Below are 24,499 nucleotides of genomic sequence, written 5' to 3' on the forward strand. Positions count from 1 at the left end.
CTGTTGGCAGGCAGAAGAAGCCCTGTATCGTACTGCTCAGCTTCTCCTGCATCCTGTGCTGTGAAAGGCGCTGGAGAATAAGCCAGCTCCTGCTTTGCCAGTCCCACAGACAATGCTGACTGCTGGGCAGTAGCTCAGCAAAGGCCAAAGAAGTGTGACTTCTCTCCCGAATGGGGATAGGCGCAGCCCTGCGGTCCGCTGGTACCTTGTGCTAGCTGCTTTGTGCTAACCGGGAACTGGACCACCTCCTTCCTGCAGCACCTAGGAGTCCAGGTGACAAGTTGTTTCCAGGAAAAGGTGGCCTGGGGGTAAGGCAGATTCCTGGGAAAATAGTTCCCTGAAGCAGTTCTGCTTGGTGCCTCCTGCAGCCCCAGAGCCCAGGTTGAGCAGGGAAGCTAAATCCTCAGGCTCTAGAGGTGTGACTGGGTTTCACTTCATTATCCCTGTTTTGTCTACTCTCATCCAGGGCTAAAAAGGGGCTCCTGGGGCCATAATTCAATCTGCCCGGTTGCACACCACAAGTGCAGTCAGACAGGCTGAATTAGGGGGTACTTTTAACTGGATTTAACACAGGGGAGCTAATGGGAATATTCAGATTAACCTGCTTGCATGCCCCTGTGTAGACAGGCTTTGCAAGCACAACACTGCCTCCTTTCACAACGTCCCCTCAAGACCTCCACAGGAGCACTCAGGAAAGGCAGCATTTGCAGGTGGAGTTAAGAACAGAGACGCTAGTTAAGGGCGATGGACCTGGAACAGGGGTAGTGGCAAACTCCAGCACAAACACCCTGCATGGGATCACATGAAGGGCATGTCACTGGCAATGTTGCTCCCCCACAGCCAGCTGGAGTGTTGCAGTAGAAAATATATAATATATAATATGTCATGCGTAGGTCCAAAGAGGAGAGAAGGGCACTGATTTCTCACAGGGCTTTGGGGCTGCCACAGATTCCCTCCCTATCTGTATCCGGGTGGATTCATCCATCTTTGTCAGCATAGGCAAGCTGTGTTACCCCTTGATCTACAGCTCTGGCAGGGCCATTAACGCACTAGGTGATGGACAGAAGAAAAGGGAAGCTGTTTCCCGACTTCAGAAAACTTTTCTTCAAAAGACAAGCACTGGGAGATGGATCAACTGATGTGATGAGCAAACAGTGTCCATGGGATGCTATAGATACAACCTCCTCCGTGACGTTTTTCTGGTGGCAGGGAGTAGCAGAAGAAATGGACCTATTGTACCTGCCCTCCAAAGGAAACCAGTGAGTAACCACCAAGACTGAGATCGCATTAAAGTCCCAGAAAACCCAGAAAACTTCCTGCCTTTCTTTTTATCCAGTCCATCAGAAGCTTTCAAAAAGTAGGGTGAAGCCCATGGAGCCTACGCCGTGTCCTGCTCCTCACTCTGCCTTGCACCATGCATCAGTGCACGCCTTTCCTGTAATCATGTAGGACGTGCAGTCAGGAATTCAGGCAGCTTGGGACTCTGTAGATTAGACAGTGGACAGCCCACCCCGAAAATAGGAATTTCAGGCAATGCAATCTTCAGCTGCACTGCAAGACTCATGGGATGGCTGGATCATAAACACCCCAAGGAGCCCAGTTACCCTACGGAAAAATTATGGTGCCTGCCAGGAAATATCTCCTTCTAGGATGTTTTTGGGGCTCCTCTGAGGTGTTCCAGACAAAACAAACAAACAAAAACACCCCCACAAACTTTCTATGACACTGCAGAGCTCTCCCTGTGAATTGCAATTCTGTGTGATCACCTTCAGTCCTGCCAGCCCTTGGTCCACACAGCTCTATAACCATCCCCTTGAAGGACCAATACACACCCTACACCTCAAGTGGTTCCTGTCTGAAAAGAGCCCATGAGCAGGACTGCCCTCAGCATCTGTGAGCTATATTTTAGGATCCTGTAAGTTTCCAAGTGGGGACAGATTTATAGTCTACTTTGTTTGGCAGCATCATAAAACACCGCTCTGTGCAGTTGCAAACCCTCGGGGCAGATTTCTGCCTGACCTCGGCTGGGCATCAGATCCAGCCCAGGGCCAGGAGGATGTGATTTAACCTTGCCCCTCTAGCTGCTGCACTGTTCGTCGTCTTCTCCATGCCTAACCTTGCTGGGCACAGGGCACCTTCCTAAACAGTGAGGTCTGCATTTCCTAAGTTAGATAGGTTAAAGGCTTTAATTACTGGAACAGATGATCTTTCCCGAGGGAAGGTAAGAGCGTCCTTGAATCAAAACCACAGACTCCTGAGACACTTTCTCTTCCAAGAGCAAAAAAGCCTTTTATGCAAATATTTGGGAAGGTTTGGAATGCCTTTCAAGATCAGTTATTATAATGCCTAGCTATTATTATGCTTGTCTTGGAGACAGAGAAGCAGAGAAATGTTGGTGGCTGGAGCCAGACAGCTCCTCTAAGAGCAAGCATTCCCTGCGGGACGAGAGGTCCCCTGGAAATGCAGACCTGCCGGATCCCAGCCTCTGCAGGTACGGGACTGGATTTCACACTGGCATGGCACACTGCTCTCTCTTGCACCATGAGCTAAAATACAAGACCCAGCTGGCTGGCTTGGTCCCGGCTGTCACCAAGGCAGGGCACGCTGGAGGGAAGAATTAGCATTCACCTGTGGCTGTGGGTCTATCTACGGCAGCAGACAGTCAGTTTAATCTCATGGTCTCTCTGCAGACACTTGACGGCTTGCGACTGTCCCCATCATTTGACCTCATCCCATGCTCAAAGAAGGCCAAACCCCAGCTTTGGAGGTCTGAGTACACAGACTCGCCAGTCCCCTGGGGTAGCGGGCCTGCTCTGTAACACTAACTAGCCCTGCATCTTCTGCTGCAGCCATGAAGCTATGCTGCCACCACTAACAACAAACTTTGGCAGCTGTCTCCCCGTTCCCCTTGCCACATGGCATCCCTGTTGTGCACCAGAGCAAAGCAGCCAAGAAATACAAATCTGGTGATGCATAAGAACAGGAAAGCACATAAGATGACTTCATCCATCAAATTCCTCTGTCCTGTCCCAGCAGGAGAAAGAGGGAGCAGGAGACCAGATCCTGCCTGGGCTTTAACTTCAGCAAGGCTAAGCAGCTAATAATTACTCCAGATGAATACCCTTGGAGAAGAGCCAGAGAATCCCAAATCATTCTCTGATTTCAACTTTCAATTTACCCAGCTAGTGCTAAGCTCATTAATCAAACTTGCAGGACCCAACACAACAGAAATTAGTCCCTGATCTTCTCCCCTCTTATTTCATGGCATGAGGAGTTGGGGGCAAGAGGAAGAGAAAAGAGATGGAGAGGTGCCACCCACGAATCTAACAGTCACTCAAAGGGGCTAGGATTAATAAATAAAAAATCCATTATTAATATTACAAGCTTAAATATCTATATAAATGCAAATGACTGAACACTCAGGGGTTCTTCCTCTTTTTTTTTTTTTTTTTTAACTGCTCTGTTCAACAACTCTCTCTTGGAGGAAGCACATGGCCACGTGATAATTGTCTGTTCTAATTGCAATTTTACAGTTCAACCCTTCACGGCCCATGGATTTTAAGTGGCCTTTAAAGGGTTGTGGCATGTTTTGGATGGGATTGAAAGCTCAGGTGGCTGCAGTAACAGGTAGGAGCTCTCCTGTGAGGATTGCTTCCAGTTTCCTGCCTCTGTACCTGTTCAGTCACATCAGCTGCAAGGGGTTAAATCCAGAGGCTGGTTCACTGGAATCAGGTGGAGTTTGGGTCCCCAAGATCCGCAGCCTCAGATGGATGACTGTGAACATAGGGAAGGTCCCCCTGGCCAGCCAGCCTTGGAGCAGGATCATGGAGAGCCTGCAAAAGAGCAAGCTTAAGAGATAGCAGTGTCTTCTGAGCAAGCAACACCATGGCAGGCTGGCTTGGGCTGTACAGGGAATATGGCAGGGTGAATAACAGACAGAGAAATGAAGCTGTAAAGCCATTAAATTGGTCAGAGCCGGGAAATGGGATTTCCTGAGATTCACTCACTTGCACAACTGTCTTACGAGACTGATCAGTGGGAAAACCTCCAATTTAAAGAGGGGGGTGGCAGGAAGGAGAAGGTGGGAGCAAAGAGAGGAACCCACATAGATGTGGCTGAACCTCAGGGTGTCCTGGATCAGAGTTACCAGTCATGATCTCTACCACGTACCAGGCAACAAACAGGTCCAGGGTGTAACCTAAAAATCCTTACTCCAAACAGGAAACAGTTATCCAAAACTGGGATGCAAACCCCTCAACAACTCCGGAGTGCCGTTCAAGTTTGAGGTGAGCATTCAGGCCTGGAGAATAGGGTTTGCACAGTTTGCCTTTCATTAGACTTTCCCAGGAGGTGGCAGCGGTAGAAAATCAGCTTTAAAACGTAGCCCAAACAGCTTTGCAGCTCCCGTTGCCAGAGCTGACCGGATCGGATCTAGCTTTGGAACATCCCCTAGCAAAATCTGCTGAGATCAGCATTTTGGACTTTTCAACTGCTTGAGATTGCATATGTTGGTTGAAAACACTTGCAGACGGGCACACCCCCCCCCCCGAACACGCACCGAAAGCGGAGTCTTAGCGGCAACACTTGCGCAACCAATCTGCTGGGGTTTTGGAAACCATCCTTGACAACTGAATGACAGCATCGGTGCCAAGAAATTGTCTGCTCAACTCTTAGTTACAAGCCCATCTTTTGATGCCATGAAGTTGCAAGGATTAAAGACTGAAAGCATTCCTAACACCCCATGCTCTCAGAGAGATGACAGGCAGCCGAACAAGCTGCCAAGCCTTGGGAGCAAGTATATGGAGCAGCCAGACCTCCCAGGACAAGGCAGAGGTGACGACACTGAACTGGGCACTGTTTTGTCTCCAGATCAGCAATGGCATTCAAGCTTCTCAAGCCACGTTCAGTAGTGGGCAACCCTTCATCTTTCTTGTGCATGGCACCTTTCAGTGCCAGCTCCGACAGATATGTAACCAGCCTGAACGCCACCACTCTCCCTCAGATCCAACCATGTGCAAACTGGATTTTGCTCTTTTCTTGCTCAGACTACAGTTAATCCAAACCAGCTCTGAGCATAGCAGGGAAACACCTCCATCCTTCTGGACATAACCCTCTCTCGGGAACCTAGAAAGCCAAGAACGACGAGATGGTGTGCAGACCAGAAGGGGCATTGGTTCCAGCTTCTGCCTTCACTTGCCAAAAAACGGATTTGTATACAAGTGCTTTAATCCCATTCCAGCATGGAGAGACAACAGATTTAGCAGAGCAGGCCAGCTCCTATCCAAGCCTCCTCCCGAGTCTGCCCACCTATAGACAACCCTCTGCTTTGGGCTGACTACAGACTCAGTAATATGATAAAAACCCATTTCAGTAATTTCATGAAGGTTCACCTGCATCCTGATGTGTGAGGTCAGCATAGCACACAAGGGCCGACCTTGCTCCTGCATCCCAACCGTCTTCTAATGCTGGAGCAATTTTCACTGCAACCCAGAGGGACCAGTTCTGCCCTGGGCCACAACATGGGTGTGATTTCACAAGCAGGGAGTCCCTCTGGGTTCTTCAGCTTTGCTTTGGATCCGCTCATACATGCCAAATTAATCACAGACCAACAAGAACGGTAAGCTGACTGCAAATATGTTGCCCGCCTACGTGTGTATATGCTACTTAATGGAGCATAAAAGGAGAAGAATAGAATCATTTTTCAGACGCTGCAGATAATGATAATAAATAATAATAATAAATGCAGAGGTATGTGCCAAATGCATGAGATCTCAAGGAGAGAAACTGACTGTAAGCAGAAAAGAAGTCGGGTTTGTCTTCAAACTGAGATACAAAAGCCAATGAAGTAAAACCACCACTAAATCAAAAACTTTGTATCCTTGTCAAGCTCACTCAGGATTTAGGACCACACTTTCGGAGTGTACATTTATTTATTTATTTATTAACGTTACACACTCTCTGACAGCTACTTCCCATATGGTCCTGACTCTTTGTGGTAATTTTGGATTTCTTTTTTCCCTGCTGACCACAATCACATCACTCGACAGCACCTCCTGAACAGCACCAATCACTGCAGGAATCCTGACAGAAATCATCTTACTGTATCACAACAGCCCAACACCTACTTCACCACTGCAGCCTGTATTTGCAACAGGGGACTCTGATTTTGCATTACTCTCCTTATGGTGAACAATTTGGGGTGAGCACTGAAGAGTGCCAAGCACTGCTATGTCGAGCTCAATTTAGGGCAATCTGTGAATGACTCCACAGTCCTGGGTCTCAGTTCACGTATTCCTCATGTGGGAAAATCCAAAATCGGACGAGTCAAAATAAGAGGCCGTTTCTGCAAAACGTTCGGTGGGGTCCAAAGCATCAAAGGAAAATGCAAACACTCCTCCCTGTGAGCAGAGGTACACATGAACATCCCTGCTCGGACACTGAGAGACGTTTCCCTGGTATGGATACATGATGCTCCTGGCACACACGGCCCTTCACAGGCTATACTGACAACATCTAATTGCAAATCTTTAAATATTAGACCCAGTTCAACTGGCACTAAAAGACAACACAATAAGAAGGGATGCATCTGTGCGAAGGAAGGAGCACTCCCCACCAGGGCGAAGGACTTTTGTCAGCCGTGAAGGTGGACGTAAGAAAAAACTAAGTAGAGAGAGCAAGTGGGTGCGACAAACTTACACATCACTGCTAAATTTGGGACGATTTCACCCCAAAAAGCAAATGGACCCATGAGAGTAAAGAGAAATCCACAGAACTCACCCATCATTCTCATCCCACAAGATGCAGGTCTGGTTGGTGGTTCCCTGCCAGGAGAGAAGAAAGGGAAAAATGAAGCAAATCAGTTCTGTGCTGTTTATGGGGTATTTGGAGCAACTAGAATGAAATACACAGGTCCTGTAGAACAGCTTCCACTACTCTAAGCATGGTGAGTCTGTGATACTCAAGATGGGCAGTTGCAGATCTGAGTCCCTGAAATAGCTTCTTTCACCCTTGGCTTGAAAGGCAAGAATGAAATGGGCCTCAGGTTGTTCTGCATCAACACCACTGCAGAAGGATTTGACTCTGCATCTATTCCTGACTCAACCTACTGACGTTCTTCCTTTTTCGTCCTCTCACGCAGAATCCTTTTGCTGCTCCCTTCTGGAAAGTGGATCAAATACAGCATATGTTTTTGTGGGACATGGTACAGAAAAGCCACAGCCCTGCAGGAGGTGGCCAGGTGTGTTTAAAGCCCCCTGGAAGAGGTTTACCACTGACTCCAGCTGCAGCTGTCTTAGACCACTTTGGAAAATCCTTCCCGGAACATCCGAAGCAAAGACATGACGGATCTAATATTCATGTTGCAGAGCCTCGGGAGGACATCTGAAACCCACAACAAGAACAGGCCTCGGGGTGTGTAAATGCCCATCACATATATCTGCTTAGGGTTGAGCAGGGGAACCCGGAGGGGCTCTTTGACTGCCTTGTAAAGCACTGATAGCAACAGTAATATTCATGTCTCCAGTAGTATCTGAGGACCACAAAGAACATTGCGAGCATTAATGGAAATAACCTTTCCCCTCCCTCTTTCCCTCCTCAAGGAAGATCATTGTTATATCCCTTTTTTTAATGAGTGCATAGTTCTTCTCCCGTGATCATGTCCACGATGAAATGGTGTGAACTGGGACAAGTATGCCCGTGTTCCCTGTGCAAGTAGGGCTGTCACCCTCCTCCTGCATTGGCAATGCCTGAGCGACAGCACAGAGCAGGCAAGGTTTGCAAGGCTGACCCATAGAGCGCATCCTTGGCAGTGAGCAACAGCAGGACACCAGCACCAGCCCAATCTCAGGGTGGCAGTCGGGTGCCTCGACAGCCTGCGTTAAGGGAGATTGAAGGGTCCTGCATTGGCAAAGAGAGCTCAGGAGCCCAGCAAAAGCACCTCCTTCTTTGCACCAACACATTCCCGCTATGCAGAAGCAAACACAGCTGTGGGATGGTGCAGGTTCCCAGGAAAGACTTACGTTGTACAGGTGGGAGAATTCAATTTCCAAGGGGGTGAGGAGAGACCGGGGTAATGGCTTCACAGTCACAGAGATGACTTTGGAGTTCAAAACAGTGCTGTTCCTGGGAAGAAGAGGGGAAAGAGATGCTTTAAAGGGAGAAGAGCAGTGAGTCCCACTGCACTTACCACTGGTGGTACAAGGTTTAGCATACATAGTGCGGAAGGAGTTGGCCCCATTATTTTAAAATACCATCAAAGACACTTGCTGCTGATGGACCCCATCCTCTGCCCTTTGAGCTCCCCTCACAGCCACTCTACATTTATTTCTCCAGGAATCAGAACATTTTATGAACCACATAAACCCCTAAAGCCGTTGGACTTAAAGGCTGTATCTATCCTGGTAATGAAACGGTCCTGGACCTATTTTCTGTCCCTAACGTGAGGAAACATAGCTCATTTAATGTCCTTTCAAAAAAAACCCCTGTTTTTCCTCTCAAAGGCTGGCTTAATCTGTACTGCAGCAAGTGTTGGGCAGGGGCATGGTGGACTTTAACAGCACGTCCATGGGGCAGCACGTGATCTTGTTCAGTTCACTACTAGAGGCACTGGTGTGTATCTCCATCCTCTGAGGATCCAAAGCAAATGGAAAGAGGCCAGACCCTTCATATGGATGTCTAAATGTCTGTGCCCAGACAAATGCTCTAATAAATCTGGCAGCCCTAGGAGGTTTGACTGTTGGGAGAGGTAATAAGGGAGGAGATATCTCCCATATCTGTGCTCCTGCTCCCTGGAAAGCCAAACCCTTTGTAAGCACTTCCCTGGACACGGGACATCTAAATACACAAGGGTTCCTGGTGTTTCTGCAGCAGGAAAAGACTTGGGTGTTTAAATAAGCAAAAGGTCCCCACAAACAGCAGCTGAAAACACTGCCTCTCTAAGTTTACCATGAAGGAATTGATAGCAGAGTGGTAGCCCAGCATCAGGCTGCTCCCAGCCCTGCCGGCACCCATGGGCAAGGGAAATCTTTCCCTATCCAAATCTCCACCAAATCTACAGGCACTGGCAAAATCTTTCACGTTCCTTTCTGGGTCTTATCTTCCTTTTACAAAAGAATTACATGGAAAAGATTTGCCCTTGCTTAACAGCAAGTGGGTTAAAAAACCCACCCAAAACCAAAAAATCTTGGAATCATCCACGTAAGTGGATGCTCAGAAAGCCACCATTCCACCAGCAGCAGAGGGAAAAACAACATTGTTTTAGCAGGGTAAAGAAAAAACAATACACATTTTCCTTAAAAAAAAAAAAAAGAAAAAAGAAAAAAGAAAAGAAAGAAGCAATAAAGCGCAAATATCAGTCTACAAAGGAAGAGTAAAGGGGGACGTCAATGGAAGTAAATATCAGCTCTAAGCTTTGAAATGTAGGCAGCTGTAGATAAGCTAAAAATGGGAGCTGCTGAAAGGTAAATACCAGTGCATGTCTTCATTAGTAGCTGGGTCTGTAAGGGTCAGTTCTTGGTTCAGTGCTGTTGAATATGTGCATGAGCAACCTAGATGACACAGATACATCCTTTTGAAGGCTGCAGACCACGTGCGGATTGATGTGGTAAACAAAAGCAGAAGCAGCATTTGATTTTTCAGCGTGGCAAGTCGCTAGCACACAGAAGTTACTTGTGTGCAGACTGAAGGTTGCTTAATGGCCAAGTAGTCACAGCCCAACCAGAAGTTATCCCAGTGCATCCAAGAGTCAGGAAAGGCATCTGAGCTTGGAGAGTGCAAGGTCTGCGTGCAGAGCTACAGGCTCTGCTCCGGGGAGCCGTGACCCAAAATGTACCCAGGGAGATTGACTTCAGTGCAAAGAGCTGTGACAGAAAGGACAGAAGTGATCCTGTGCAGGAACAAGGAGACGAAGCAGTCATCTTCTCTATGCACCTCTCCTTGTCAGGATGCTACTATGCCGTTGGGTTCAGTTCCACTTCAAGATGGGGAAACAGTGGAGAGAGTTCAAAGGAGAGACGCAAAATTGATCCAGGTGCTGGAAAACCAGGCAAAAGCTTTCTGTTGAAAGGCATGTCTGACAGTTCGTTGCATGTGGGGGATTTTTCAGTCGCCCACCCGAAGGCCCAGTGCCTGGAAGTGAAAGTCAGACAAATTCAGCCTTAAAATAAGAGACAGTCTCCTAGCAGAGAAGGTAATTAAACGTCTCAGCAGCTTGCCGGGGGAGGTGAGGGACTCAGCATCACAGGGAATCTTTCAGGAAGTAGATGAGTCGTCTTTCGTAAAAGCATGTTGCAACCCAGCTTCTGGGAAGAAAACAAAACACGTCAAGATCTGCTTGGACAGGAGGTCAGATGAGCTCAGAGGGCTCCTGCGTGGCTGTAAAGAGTGTGCGAAAGGCTGTAAACATGCTGTTCGGTACACGGGGCTGTCAGGTGCCAGGTTGTTGACTCCAACTGCTGCACGCGTCCTCTGCAGGAGTGCTCAGCTGGGACCAAGCGCCGCTCACCTCCCTGGCTTGAAAAATCAGGCATCATGTGGATCCCATCTCAATTGTCACAGCTGCCAAGAACCACAGGGCTCTCTGGATCCGAGGGGACAGAGCAACGTGTGGCTCAGATAAGGAATTGCTGCTTGGGGGAGGTAAATTGGGACAATTAGGACCAGCTCAGCTGGTGCTGTTTGCCGAGTTAAATCTACATTTTTTTCATTTAGGAAAAAATCACTCTGCATTGAATCATTGTGGTCAAACCCAGGGTCTGGGTCCTTATTGCTCGTGTGTACCCAGGAATAGCTGCTCTCCTTTGTGGTCAGAAATATTTTTACCCCATAGGCGGGTGCTATACAGCTACATGGCTATTTAAAGTCATTCCCCTTTCTCTCGCTGTGTTCATTTGCACAGTGGTGAAGTAAGAGGTACTCGCTATTTTTTTTTTTTCCTTTGAATCTCCACAGGTGATTCAGGACTCTGGATTTTTTTAAAGAGGGACTGTCCTTTAATTAAGGAATGTCTTAAATCAGATCTCCCGCGGGAAAGCTGTTCAGAGGCTGTGGCTGCTGCAGCTGCTGGTTATCAGAGCTCATTCACTGGTTGGCCAGAGAAAGCTGAAATACTGCTGGATCATTTGAGCCAATGATGTTTATTGCCCTTCTGATCTAATTCCCAGCGCTGTAATGGAAGATATTACAGAATACAGTTGGCTGGCTTGCTAATTCCTCTCTGCACTCACTTGGAGCTCTTTTGCCATTGCTAGTGCTAAATCTGTAGGTATTTAAATGATTATCAGTGAGGAGAGATGCCCTGGTGTTTATGGTAAATGGGCTCACGCTAATCAGTGCAGAACAGATTTAGAAGGTGCCTTAGGATGCTTAATTTACTGCCTCAGTACCAGCCTCGGAAAAAAAGAGTGAGATAGCAAAAGAGAAAGGGAGAGGAGAGAAGAAAAGGAAAGGGAGTGCTGAACACAAAAGCTTCGGTGCCCGAGGCGGTTTGCAGCGGCTGGGAACATGGTAGATATGTGCAGCCAGGCATGTTGCTATGCTCCTCTGCTCTCTCTGAGCCTCTCTTCTGCCATGATGCTCTCAGAGGGCTCAGCGTGGCTGGCAGCTCCCCAGTAGCTTGGGAGGATCGGGGCAGCTGAGCATCCCCCATCTGTCAAGACCCCCAAATCGCTTGCGATGAGGAGGGCAGCGTGAGAATCCATTCCTGGAGGGCAAAAGGTGGCAGGCAGCTGGCAGGCAGGGATGTGGCAGCGGCAACAGCACTGTGCCTCCCTCATATTTGGGGTGCACGGCATTGCACATGGATGGAGAAAACCTTCCTGCCCCTCCAGCAAGCGATGTCTGTGATACATGAACCTGGCCCCACCTGAACATGCAGCATCAGTCAATGGGGGTCAAAATATTTGCACTGCCGAGTCAAAGTCTGTCTCGTCGCACCCAGTGACCTTTGCTATTTCCTTGGAAGACCACGGCTCTGCAGCCAGAGGGATCAATAGGAAAGCCTGGTGATCTCCCAGCTGCTCGCGCTCCCAAGGCAGCCCCTCTTACCTCTGGAGGGAGAGGATGTTGCCCATGTTCCGGTACAGCACCGTCCCCACCACGAAGACGGAGGAGTCGTCCGTTTCTGCAGGACACCAAAGGAAAGGGAAGAAGAAAACAGCACTGAGACAATCAGGATGTCAGCTGTCCCCATGGGACACCCAGGTGCAGGATTAGACCTCACATGGAGGGGGTCTCTGTTGGGGCATGGCCAATACCAGCATCACTACGGTGGGATGCAGTGCCTGCTGTCACCACGCCAGGTCTCCATCAGTCCCAAGGAAGGGCTCAGTGCCTTTGGGGTGACCCGGTGCCCCAGGTGTCTGCCCTCACGCAAAACTCACTCATCCCGAATGACCGGCCTGGTGCTCCGCCATTCAGAAATCCCACTCATCCCTCCGACAGCACCACAGTGGGCAAATTTGCAGGGTGGAAAGGTCTCTTGCAGCCAGCCAGAGGCATTCGAACACGTCCACAGCTATCAAGCCATCAGAGAGAAGAGCTGCGCTCGGGCCGACAAGGGCAGCCAAGAAGGGGAGATGTCCCACTGCACCTGGTCTGACCCCACAACTCGTGTGCTGCTTTGGGAGGCTGCGGGGGCCACGGTCTCAGATGAGCCTCTGAATCATCTGTGTGACCTCTGGGGATGTCACTTGACCTCCTCCTCCTCTGCCTCGCGCTGGCCAGCTCCAAAATGCAAAAACTGCCCTGGAAAAAACACAGGCAACAGAGGCAGCCCTGCGGCTGAATTTTCAGGGGGCGAAAAAGCAAGTGGCTGGGTGAAAAGCAGAGTTGAGGAAGCAACTGTGGAAGCACCCTGCTGTGGGGCTTCTCTGATGTCTTGTACTGAGACTGAACTTACAGTGCGCCTGCTCCATCAGTTCAGGGCAGACACAACTGCATGTCTGTCTTCCTCTTCATCAAACTGGGCTCGAGTGAGATAGCTGGTGAAAACATAACTAGGAGAGGCTGACAGACAGGCTTGCAAGAGCAGTTGCGTAAGCCTCGCTTCTTTAGGAAAGCCGGCATAGTCTTTTGGCCTTTCCCATGAATCCCTATGCAAACAAGGATCCTGCTGCCTTCAAAGAGAGGTTTCCCTCTTTGTGCTCAGAGGATGCAGTAGGGCATTTACAGAAGCAATGTGTGCTCCTATGAGACTGTGAGCAAGCAAAACCCTAAGCCCCACAGGTTGGGTTATCACAGCACCCTCCCAGGAAGGCAAAGAATCTTGGTTGCGATAGAGGTGGAAGCTTGTCTCTTTTGGTCTGGGACAGATCTTTAATAATGCAGGTTCCTATCAGTTCTGGTGTACAAAAAAAAAAAATCCTCTGACATGCTACCCAGCTGGAACAGCATTACGTTTTGGTCATGTAACATCTCCCCAGCACTGGTTCCCTCACCAGCAGTATTTGCACAGCCCGCAGCCCAAAAGACACATCACCCAACTACATAAATTAGTGCTGGCCCACTGAAATCAACTGTGCAAAGTCAGCTCCCAGCAACGAGGGGGGTCTGGTTTTGGTCTTGCTAAGCTGCCTGTCTCTATCACTTTGCTCAGGATAGCTGCCCCTGTTCCCTGCAGCTAAGGAAAGGTGAGGATCAAAATGGATAGAGGTGCATCTCCACTGTTAATCTCTGAGTAAACCCTCAAAAAGATGCCACCGGTGTGGGATGCTGAACAAGGCGGAGGCAGTGCAGCCCTGGGTGGAACAGGACACCATGGAGAGGTGAGGACCAAACTGATTCTTTGGGGTAGACATCACCACACTGACTACTGCTTGGGGCCCTATAGCAGCTCTGTGTGAGGATGCTTGTCATAGAAATCTGGAAAACTGTGGGGAAGTGGATGAGGCCTCCTAGGACAGCCCTCAGCCGCAGAGCAGGATCAGCTCTACCTATGTCTGGTGCCAGCAGTTTGTCGAACAAGTGATTAAAGGTTTCCAAAGGTGAAGGCTCCACAACCTCCTCAAACAAGCTGTAATAACCGTCCCAACATGCTCCAGCTTCTCCCAGGAAGATAATGCTGTCTTCAAGGCACAACAAAACACAAGGAGTGCTGGACGTGATCCTTGGTCTGCCAGTGACTCACTGTTTACCCTTGGGGGTGTCACTTAACTGTTCTTGGCCTCAGATTCCCCAGGTACAAATGATGGCTGCGTTGTTTCTTTCCCCAGTAGGGAAGCCCGTGACAAGGGTCCTGGTATGACAAGAAGAGGCCAAAGGTCTTCTGACAGCAGCAACTCAACAGTCTCCGGCCTCTGTCCCAAGGAAGGACAGCACAGCCTGATGCAGCAGCCAGCAGCTTGCTCTCTCAAAGCCACCAGTGCCACACACAGCACCAGGGCATCCACAAGGAAAAACCACCGTCCCAGCAACAGGCCCAGCTTAAGGTCCTGCTTTTGAAAACCCAGGCCTCAATCCTACCAAATGCTAAAGAAAGATCTCTAACAGAAGATGAGCACCTTAAGTGTGTTGGTTCCTGGGACTCGCCTCCAGGTAAGGGCTGGATGCTCCAGCAGAGCAGACCAGAAGATCCCTTTCAGATCTGGCAGTGAGGCCAGCTTGGCTGATGCACCCAGCACTCCTGCCTCCACACCGTGGCTCATATGCATGCCCTGCTGTGAAGCCAGTCACCTCAGTGATAAATGCCCACGCATTTCATTTCTGAGGGCAGAAAATTTCACACAACTGCCGTAAACCCACGATCTAGCAAAGCTTGTCCATGCAGCAGACCCAGACCCGTCGGTTGCTCAGCCTGGCGTGTTGATCCCCAGCTGCTTACCCTTACATGGCCCTATCAGGCCTGGATCCAGTCTTGGAGAGCATCTACAGTGTTGTTTGCCTGCATGGCCATGGCGATAGGTAGCAGAATCATCCCCCTAATGCACCTGCCTTTCTTGTACTGGTTCACCATACCTATATGGTACCCACAGCGACAGCTACCATTCCCTACCCCTAATGGCAACCCAGCGTATTTAGGGAGGCATGAGAGACTCATTTCAGCACCCAACTTGCCCTGCAGAGGATTGCAGGCTCAGCTCAGCACCCACATGCATCAAAAACAGGATGACGCAGCAGACACGGGGATGTTTTCACTTTTTCCCAGGTTCAGAAGCCTTGGAAGAAGGAATCATCAATGCAGTGTTGCCCTGAATTTTTGTACCGACTCCCGCTCTTTTCTAAATATGCTGCTTATTTAGGAGAAGACATCAGCATCCAGGCACTAAACCTGCCCCTGAACTTTTGCAAGGAGTTTAGATTTGACTCTTGGTCAGGCCATATATGAAAGCCTTATTTTCACCCAGCAATGCTTTTGGTGACCAAGGTTTTGTGAGCAAATCCACCTCAGCTGGAAGGAGAATTTGAAGATCAGCCAAATGGAAGGAACCTCTCTTAGAAAATGAAGATGAAATTTTCTTCTGGAGTGCTCTGGCTGTGCTGCCTACCTGTCAGCCCTGAAGACAGGATGCTCTTGGAGACAGTGACCTTGTCCTCTGAGTTCTTGGCCCAGTCCACCATGCCCCTCCAGCCTTTCATGGGGAAGGTGATGTCAGTTGCTGCATTAGCAGGCAGTTTGTGAATGCCGAGGACTAGAGGGAAGCAAGAAATAAAACCAGTGAGGAAAACCAGCCTCAATAAATTCACATGTGCTGAAAAACCCATTGGAGGCAATAGTGGGAAATCAGCAGAAGGAGTGAGGCTGGGTCTTGATAGCTATAGGACTGATGCTGTCTTCAGGTAATGTCCATGCATGAAGAAAGGTGACATTAATAGTTAGGGCTCGTTCTTCTGTCATAGAAAAGGACCTGCCTGCACTAAACCTGGCAGAAGAGAGGTCAGTCTACTCCAGTGTCCTGTCTCCAGGAGTGGCCGGTAGCAGCTGCTTAGAGAAGAAGTGTGAGAAAGAACAGAGCAAGACATCTCGGTCTGTCCTCCCAGCTTCCAGCAATCAGCAGGACTTCCTCAGCTAGTGGCTGTATCCAGACCATCAACTTTAACAGCCACCAGTGGACCTCTCCTTTGTGCATTTTCCTAACCCCATCATGAACCCATCTGTACTTTTTGGCTTCTGCAACATCCTCTGGCAACAAGTTCCATGCTGTGATTGTGCATACAACATAAATCAAACGCTGCCTGCTGTTTGCTTGCTGCCTGATCACTTCATTGGCTGCTGTGCAGCTCTTGTGTTAAAAAAATAAAAGGAAGCAACTAATTCTGCCCAGTTCATCATCTGTTCTCCATTCATGATTCTATAGATATCTCTCAGATCTCCCCGTGGACATCTCTTCTTCACGTTGAAGTCCTAACTTATTTGGAGAAAGCCACCCCATATTTACGACCATCCATGTCTTTCCCCAGACCTTTTAATGTTCCACCACCTGCTGCCATCCCTCCTTCCCTCCCCACAGTCAAGGTTATACATATTGCACAGTAATTACAGCTTCCTGGGGTCTCTACCCAACATGGGGAGTGCAAATCAGCTCACCCAGATTGTCTGTCACTTGGTAGGAATCCCGGAAATCTTTCATGCGAAAGCCGATGACATCAATGAAATCCTCCACAAGCCTGAACAACTCCTTGGCGTTTGGCCCTATCTGCAGAGAGAGGGAGAATACTTAGTAGCACAGATACTAATGAGCACAGCACAAGTTCCTCTGAGGGCAAAGGTTTCTGTCCTCACGCGTGTACTGGAAGAATACGCTGGATATAATGGAGTATTAGGGAGCTGTGAAGAATGAGGACTGAGAAATTCTAAAAGGAATCCTAGAAAAATAAAAAGAAAGGGGCAAGAAATAATATGGCATTCAGACTGATAAAACTTAGGGTGGAGGGCAATATCTCAAAGCAAAGGGAAATATCTGGGAGTCTCTGGAGCAGAAGATAACCTATCCATCTCCTTTCCTTCCCTAGGATTACCTCTACTACCAACAACCCCATCCAGAGCAGGTAAGATACTGCTGATGTCCATTATGGTCCTGTTCCTGCAGTTAATGCAAGAAGAGAAACACGCTGGGACAGGCTCTTAGCAGCCATGATTTCAGGTAGCTCCACTTTCTTTCCAAGTCCATTGACTGGCGTATTTGGCCCAACCTCGCTGTCAACAAGCCAGAGGCATTTGCAATTGCACATCCAGAGACATCATGCCAGAGAGTGAAGATGTGTTCATGTTGATGTATTGAAGCTTTGCCCTTTGTCAAATTCTGAGAGCCTTTCCCAAGCTTTAGAGTTCCCTGACACTCAGGTATTGTGATACTTGGCCTGAGAAAAGTATTTGGGCTACTTCTGATCGTATATATATGTTACCTGCTGAGAGGAAGCCCAAAAAACATTACCTCCCCATAGTTCATTTTGCTATCGCTCCACTGAAAGCAGCCACACCAAAGGACCTCCATGGTCTAATGTCAAATCTCAGGCACCAGATCACATAATCCCATCCAGAAAAGCATCACGGTCTGGTTTTGTGCTTTCCTGTTTTGCTGGCCGGATCTCAATCTCCAGATAACCAATTTGCTTCTTCTTGGGACCAGGCTGTTTTGGTGTTTCTCTGTCTCTTTTTTCTTTCCTGGTGTTTCCCCAGTGATGAAGATATTTGCAGTAATTCTTCTTCACCTGTATTTTGCCAGGCTAACACAAAGCTGTTAAACAATAACTAGTTTTCCGGTGACAGATTTCATAAAAGATAATCCGTCTGAAATGAGCTGTGCTGACTACCTGTCTTTTCCTCAAAGTACATTTGCCTACGGGGGCTTAGCAAATACCACGAGAGGCTGAAGAAAAGCAATTCAGCTCCTTACATGTCTTCTTTTCATTTTCCACCATTTTCACAGCATTTTTCATTCCTCATCATAATCCAGACGTCCTGAGGTGGCTGAGCAGAGCTGAAGGGACAGCTGGGGACAAGCAGGACGGCAGGATGGGATGGAGGCAGAAGGAAGGCTGAGCTGGCGAGTGTATGGGCAAGGAGCACAGGGGTGGCCGTGTGTGTGTCTCTCTGTCTATCTGAAGGAAGCTTGGTAAGACTAAAACTGTATCAGGATCAGATCGAAAAGTCCTGCCAGTACAGCAAGTGTGCACAGAAGGAGGAGAAGTGAGTGAGGAAGCTGTTTTTAACAGTAAACTTTTATATTCTATTACAGATTGAAATCACAAGGTCAAACTAACCCCAGGCTACACTGCCCATTGTCATTCAGGCTTTTATCATATAATGGCCAACACAGCCTCCTCAAAAAACATGGTAGCCCTTCTCTGAATACTTTTCTGGGTTGTTTTGGTTTTTATTTTCCTTGAAAAACATCTCTGTCTGGGGTGGGGGCCCACAGGGCACTGGGATGTGAGACTGCAATGAAGTTGGGTTTACTTTTAATGAGCAAATAGGGAGCCGAAGACCTTGTTTTAAAAGAACTGGTTAATCTTGCAAAATGTGGGGCGTGAGTTTGGTCCAGCAGCTTTGAGGGAGAAGGACAGAGACTGCTGAAACCCTTGTTGTCATCCAGTTCATGAAGATTTCTGTGTCCTAAAGTCATGGTGTTGGGCTGTCATCTGGGTTCCCACTAAAATATGCACCAGGCAAACATTCTCCCCATGATGGTCCCACTCCTCATGTAGGTTACGGTGATGCTGGCAGCAGGCTGGGCTGTATCTATCTATAGGTGCAAAGAGCAGGTTGTACAGGGAAAGCCGGTGGGAACTAATTGCTACAGAGAGTAAGCTGCAGCTGTTTTTAAGGGGATCAACAGGGTTTCTCTGTTGTCATGACAACTTGACAGGCTCCTCTGCTCTGCGCTGAAATATGTACATGCACCTGTAGGCTTGAAACTGAGTGTCTGGTCACAGACTCACAGAGTCAGAGAATGGTTGAGTTTGGAAGGGACCTTGGAGATCATCTGGTCCAACCTGCCTGCTCAAGCAAGACCATCTAGAGCCAGTTGCCCAGGACCATGTCCAGACGGTCCTTTATCTTGTCTGGAGCCAGACCATGTCATCCTTTTCCAAATGCAACGGGAGAACACCAGATCTCAGCGAGAAAAGAGGAGAAGAACAGGTTCACAAGGCTGCTCAGCTCCTGGTGGAGTTCCTGTTGCATGAAGGAACTGTATTCAGGTCCCTGTCTCACGTTCTGGACTGCCAACAATTGTGCCAGCACCTGCTGTTAAGGGTTTTTCCCAGAGGACTTCCCTGGTTGGTGTGAGTATAACTGGACTCTGGGGTTGCTTTTTGTGCTGAGTGATTTTTTTCTTGATTGTTTGTTATTTCCAGACCTCTCCAAGGAATTTTGTAGCAGCAACAGGGGGTTAAAAAGGAGCTGCCATCTTCTGATCCACACCTCTGGGTACTTCCCACAGGACTGATCTCTCACAAAGGCTGAGTTATATTCTTTGTCCAGGTTATTTTTCAAGCTGAGACCAAGGCGAGCTGGTGATTCTGTTCCGAGGTGCAATAATGAAGAACGAAGCTGGAAGGAACGAGCATTAACATGGGTCCATCCACCAGAGCTGCTGGTCTGAGGCAGAACTTTTTCACTCTGATGGGATCCCCAAAGGCTGTAGTGAGATGACAGCATCGAGCAGCCCAAGAGCTCACCAAGAGAATGGGAAAGGGACAAGGAGTAGGTCTCACACAAGCCCAAACAGAGAGTTCAAGTGGGGCAGAAGAAACAATGGGCAAATAAGGCAGAGATAGAAAAACAAACAACACCTTTCCCTGATACATGAGGGTTTAGCCACAGAATTAGTCAGCAGGATCTCCAACACTGAGAGGAGAGAAATAAAATAAAATATAACTGAACCCTCGCTCAGCTCATGCTGAGCAGAGCCCAGCTCTGAGGTATGAAAATCCTGCCTGTCCTGCATCTTTTTAGCCACGAACTCAAACCCATGTAATCCCACTTCTTTATCTTGGCAAGGGGAGAAGAGGGGAATTATGGCAAGCCAGGAGGGTTATCAACTCCAAACCCAGCCTGACCTTTGAGAGCTGTCCAAAATTTGGTATTCACCCCCAGTTTTTCTCTGTTCTTCATGCAGAGACTCTGGCTTAGTGCTGAGATCCTGTGGCTCACTGAGTTACTCCATAAATATAACTCAGCCTTGGCACTGAGCTTACCCACACGACCAGTTGCATGAATCAGCTGACTGGCAGTCAACTCTGAAGCTGACCACAGCTGACCATGTCTGGATTGCCTGTCTCTTTCATCATAATGATTTATCCAAGGAGAACAGCATTGGTGGATGGAGATATTTTGTGGTCTGTGGTTGAAACAGATACATGTTGCACACAACACATCGTGAGCAAGAAGAGCTAGGAGGTCATGTAGACAATTGGAAATTCCCCTTGTCATGGTTTAAGCCTATGCTGAAAGCCTGTCTTGTTTCAGGGAAGGTGCTGAAGGTTCATACCAGCTGAGCTTCTTCCCATTTGTCCCGATTTTCCTCCGATAAAAGATTGCTGATGATCTGGACAAAATTCTGGAGAAGAGATACAAAAGAAGAAAAAAAGAGGTGGTTAACCAAATGTAGCACAGGCTAGGAAGGACACAGTGATGCACGAGGAACATGTGAGAATCAACCAGGCTCCAGGAAGGTTCCCATGGTCCCATTCCTAAAGGGTCCTACAGCATTTCACAGGCCTCTGCCCCCAAGGATGTTAACGACAAAACAGGTTGCAGTAAGGCCTTTTTCCGAAGGCCTTCACTTTGACCACTATATCTGATAAGGCATTGGACTTGGGAATATGTCTTGTATCCATTACTAAAGGGTTTTAAGAGCAGATTAGGTAGATGTCTCAGAAACTGGTTATAAACAGATGATCTTGCCTTGTATAAATCCCTTCCTATCCTATTTTCTACTATTTCTGTTATTTCCAGCATAGGGAAACCTTATGATCCTCTTTAGTCTGCGACCAGGCAAGAGAAGCAGTGATTGATCAAGAAGGTGCTATGCATGGTAGTCTCTTTGCAGCACACTATGAGAAGGAACGAGATAAGATATTTCAAGACCATTGATTTTTTTCTCTAGTTTTACCACCCATTGCAGGCCCTGTAGGATCAGTTTAACATTTCAAGTTGTGGGGTGATGATCTATCCCAAGGGTATATCTTGTAGCCACTCTGCATGCAACTGCTGAAAGTGAAACCCTGGGATGAGAAGCCATCAAGACATTCTCCCACGTCAACATCCAGGTACCCAATGCCACGGGATCATCTTACCTCTAGTCATTAGACTGCAATCCTTTCCAAATAATGTTCTCATATCAATTAGACTCCACAGTAAAGTGCTATCAGGTTGAAATAGTTCAGAGTGACTTTGGTTTTCAAGTTCTTACTTTATAAGCCAGGGAGAACCACCTCGAAAGGAGAGTTTGTTAACACACAAAGATGCTTCACTTGGGCAGAAAATACTCCGGCTTTTCATCAGCATTGTATCAGCTACAAAGGAGGTAATCAAACCCTGAGCCCTGTGCATGCACACACGCCTGTAACCTAGCCTTGGTCTTCAGGATACGCATCTCAGCTCACCTGCACATCCCCAGAAGTTGGGCTATGATAAGCCCTACGGAAGATCTCTGTCATGTTCCTGAGTATGTCGATGGTGGACAGCAAGTCCCCACTGTAGCTGGTCCCATCCTGGGAGATTTCCACAAGGTTTTGGAGCACTTCTGACAGCCCATCTCCCATCAACCCACGCTGAGCTTTGGAAAGATGTTCCCTGGTCTGAGAAACAGAAAGAAACATGACAAACACTTTAGGGACAATCAAAGTCAAGTTAATGAGCTCAGTGAAGGAATTGCTGGGGGAAGGTTTTTGACGTTCCTTGTAATTCAGAGTGCAGATTAGATGAATCTGACAATCTTTGCTGGCCTGAGCACCTGTGATATTTTTAAAATGGTAGGAGAGCAGAAGTGAAATTTTCTGTATGCCCACAAAGGAAAGGTTGTGTGAAGGTTCAGAAGACATTATTCTACTACCCAGACACTATTCTGTTCGTAACCCAAGGCCAGAAGATTTTTACCCCTAAACCTTGTTTTTTTATAACCAATTTGGAACTATTTTAGGACAGACTGTAGCTTGTCTTGAACAGGAGAGGGCAGTTCTCATAAAGGCAATGCCGTTTTAAGGCAAGCCGCAGGAGACCAGCAGAAATTCATCACAACAATGAATTTAAGACTAACAAAAGATAAGTGGTTTATTTAAAAGTGATATAGTCACAGTGATCCTTACTGATAACGTGATGTGAAAGACCTGGTAGGACCTGGATTCTGCCGAGCTAGATATTAAAATACTCAGTCAGGAACCATCCCTTGTCCATAGAGTGCCCATGCATCACAAGTTAAGCAGACAAAAACAGTAGGAGAAAAGCAGGGCAGAGCTGGCATCTCCCTTCCACAAGGAAATGCTGCTTTCTTTCTTTTTTGTAACTATAGCAGTGTAACAAGCATTTGGTGGGATCCCAAACCTGCTGAGCTGAGAAGTCGGTCTGCCTTACCATCATCTGTATGTTCCTGTAATCAATAGAAACACACTTGATGTATGTTGGAGGCTCCCAATAAGCTATCCCTTCTTCATCTAAAATGCATCTTCGAAGGATCAGCCCTGGAAGAGGAAAGAAACAAATATGGGAGTGAGGGCAGCAGGATGAAAAGCTAAGCACCTTCATGGAGGTCACCCAGAACTGGTCAATGCATCCATGTAGGCACACCTACCAGCACAGAGAGCAGCAGGGGCAAATGCAGATGCCTGAACAACACGTGCAAGCGTGTAGGAGAGGTTGCTTTTATTTCCTTCTGCATTTTTTTATTGAGGGGCAGGACAGCAAAAGGAACGGGGAATGAAAACAAAACCTAACAGATTGGACATGGCTAGACAAGGTGAAAGAATGTTTCTTCTGTCCTGGAGGGCAGCTTTCTTCCCAGCTCAGGAAGTCCCACGAGCCTCCCCAGGTGGCGTGGTCTGGTACTTGCAACTAAACCAGCCACAGTGGCTTGTGCTGCCTACACAGTCTCAAGGAGAATAAATATCCAACAGCACCATCTTTGCATCAGCTGAAAAACTCTGAAAGCTGCTGGCAGTCCTCCCCCAGGCCTTTCCTCAGCTTCAGTCTACAGTGGGTTTTGCAGTGGTAATCACACGCCTTGGCGATGCAGAGGAACAGACATATCAGCGGGGAGGAAGGGGAGAGGGATTACCTTGCCCAAGCAATTATGCAGCCATTTGGAGAGTCTCTGAGGAGCAGGCTTTGCTGGATCCACAATCCCATTGCTACTGCTAAATGATTCAGTGACTTTGCTATGGATACAGCCCTTCTTCTAGGCTAGCAGCTGGGATGACACTGACTGTCCCAGGCTGTGTGAGTCAAAGAGAGCTGCAGGGTTTGTCTGTATCCAACAACCCCACTCAAACTAAATAAAAAATTTACGTTCATTGCTGACACTTCTGCCCCCTATTTCTGTTCCTGCCTGGGAGTGAGGAACATGCAGCTGAGGACAAGCTCCACCACCAGCATGTCTCCTGGAGCCTTCTCTGCGCTGCTTTCCACTCCTTGGGGAACATGTGGCCACAGTCACAACAGATAACACCTGGATGCCCAGATGCTATCACATCACACCACCATGGTCAGGCCATCAACTTGAGCACCTGAAGATATGTTTAGAGAGCTGCTATGGTTTCTAAAAAGGAGAGGAAAGCACCTAAGTGCGAGTGGACAACGCAATTCAGATTTCCTACTTTCAGATACTAGCTTCTTTTATGGGCAGTGGAGAGAAATACGACACCCAAGCCTAGAGGACTCTGATAAAGTCCTACCTGCTTCTGCAGAGCTATTTGTAGATAATGGGGAGAACATATCACAGTAACCCTTAATTGCAAAGCTGGCCCAGGACTAGGCAGTAGGTGGATGGGTGACCACCTCAGATTCTCCAGTATGAACCAAGAAGTTGTTGTTAAACAGTGAAGGACCACAGAAACCCAGAGAGAGTTAATTTAGCTCTGAGTGAAGGGAGGGAAGTCCATTTGCTTGTCCTGTCCTCCCACAACCAGGTTCTCCTCATCTAGGAGGCAAAAGATGAAGGATAACCTGAGGGTGAGCCAGCTCCCCGGCCAAGGCATGCAGTCATCCTTACCAGTGGCATTGCGAGGACACCGGACAGCTGCAGCATCCCCAGCGGGCGTCTCTTTCCAAACCACAGAGGCAAGACTTTCCTCGTCACAGATTTCATGGGGCTCTGCAAGGAACGAAAAGCTCCATTGGTAAAGCCTCCTCCTCAGGAGGGACATGGAAAAGGGAATGGAAAGAGGAAACAGGGGAGCGTAGTCTGGTGGGAACAGCAGTGTGGTGTGAGCCAGGAGGCCTGGGGGTGAACTCCCAGCTCTGCAGCTGCTTGGTGCACGGCCCCTGACAAACCCACTTAACCTCTCTGGAATTTTCTCTGCCTGTCTGAAAACTGGGTGTCCCTCCACCCCGAGGATTAGCTCACTA

The 24,499-nt window shown here is 48.1% G+C and overlaps 1 protein-coding gene across 11 annotated transcripts in view; it reads right to left on the reverse strand.

Annotated features, from left to right (window-relative positions):
• The window catches only part of ADGRB1 (adhesion G protein-coupled receptor B1), a 289,281-nt gene that overhangs the window by 115,230 nt on the left and 149,552 nt on the right, over positions 1–24,499 (reverse strand). For all 11 annotated transcript variants that reach the window (XM_076329006.1, XM_076329005.1, XM_076329010.1 and 8 more), the window contains 9 exons: positions 24,144–24,245; positions 22,511–22,617; positions 21,544–21,738; positions 20,427–20,495; positions 16,520–16,628; positions 15,480–15,623; positions 12,043–12,118; positions 8,019–8,121; positions 6,778–6,821 (listed from right to left, as the gene is read on the reverse strand). In XM_076329006.1, coding sequence (XP_076185121.1) covers positions 6,778–6,821; positions 8,019–8,121; positions 12,043–12,118; positions 15,480–15,623; positions 16,520–16,628; positions 20,427–20,495; positions 21,544–21,738; positions 22,511–22,617; positions 24,144–24,245 — 949 coding nt within the window. The remainder of the gene's footprint in view (positions 1–6,777; positions 6,822–8,018; positions 8,122–12,042; positions 12,119–15,479; positions 15,624–16,519; positions 16,629–20,426; positions 20,496–21,543; positions 21,739–22,510; positions 22,618–24,143; positions 24,246–24,499) is intronic.

Source organism: Aptenodytes patagonicus, chromosome 2 (genome assembly GCF_965638725.1).
Source record: "Aptenodytes patagonicus chromosome 2, bAptPat1.pri.cur, whole genome shotgun sequence".
Taxonomy (NCBI): Eukaryota; Metazoa; Chordata; class Aves; order Sphenisciformes; family Spheniscidae; genus Aptenodytes; species Aptenodytes patagonicus.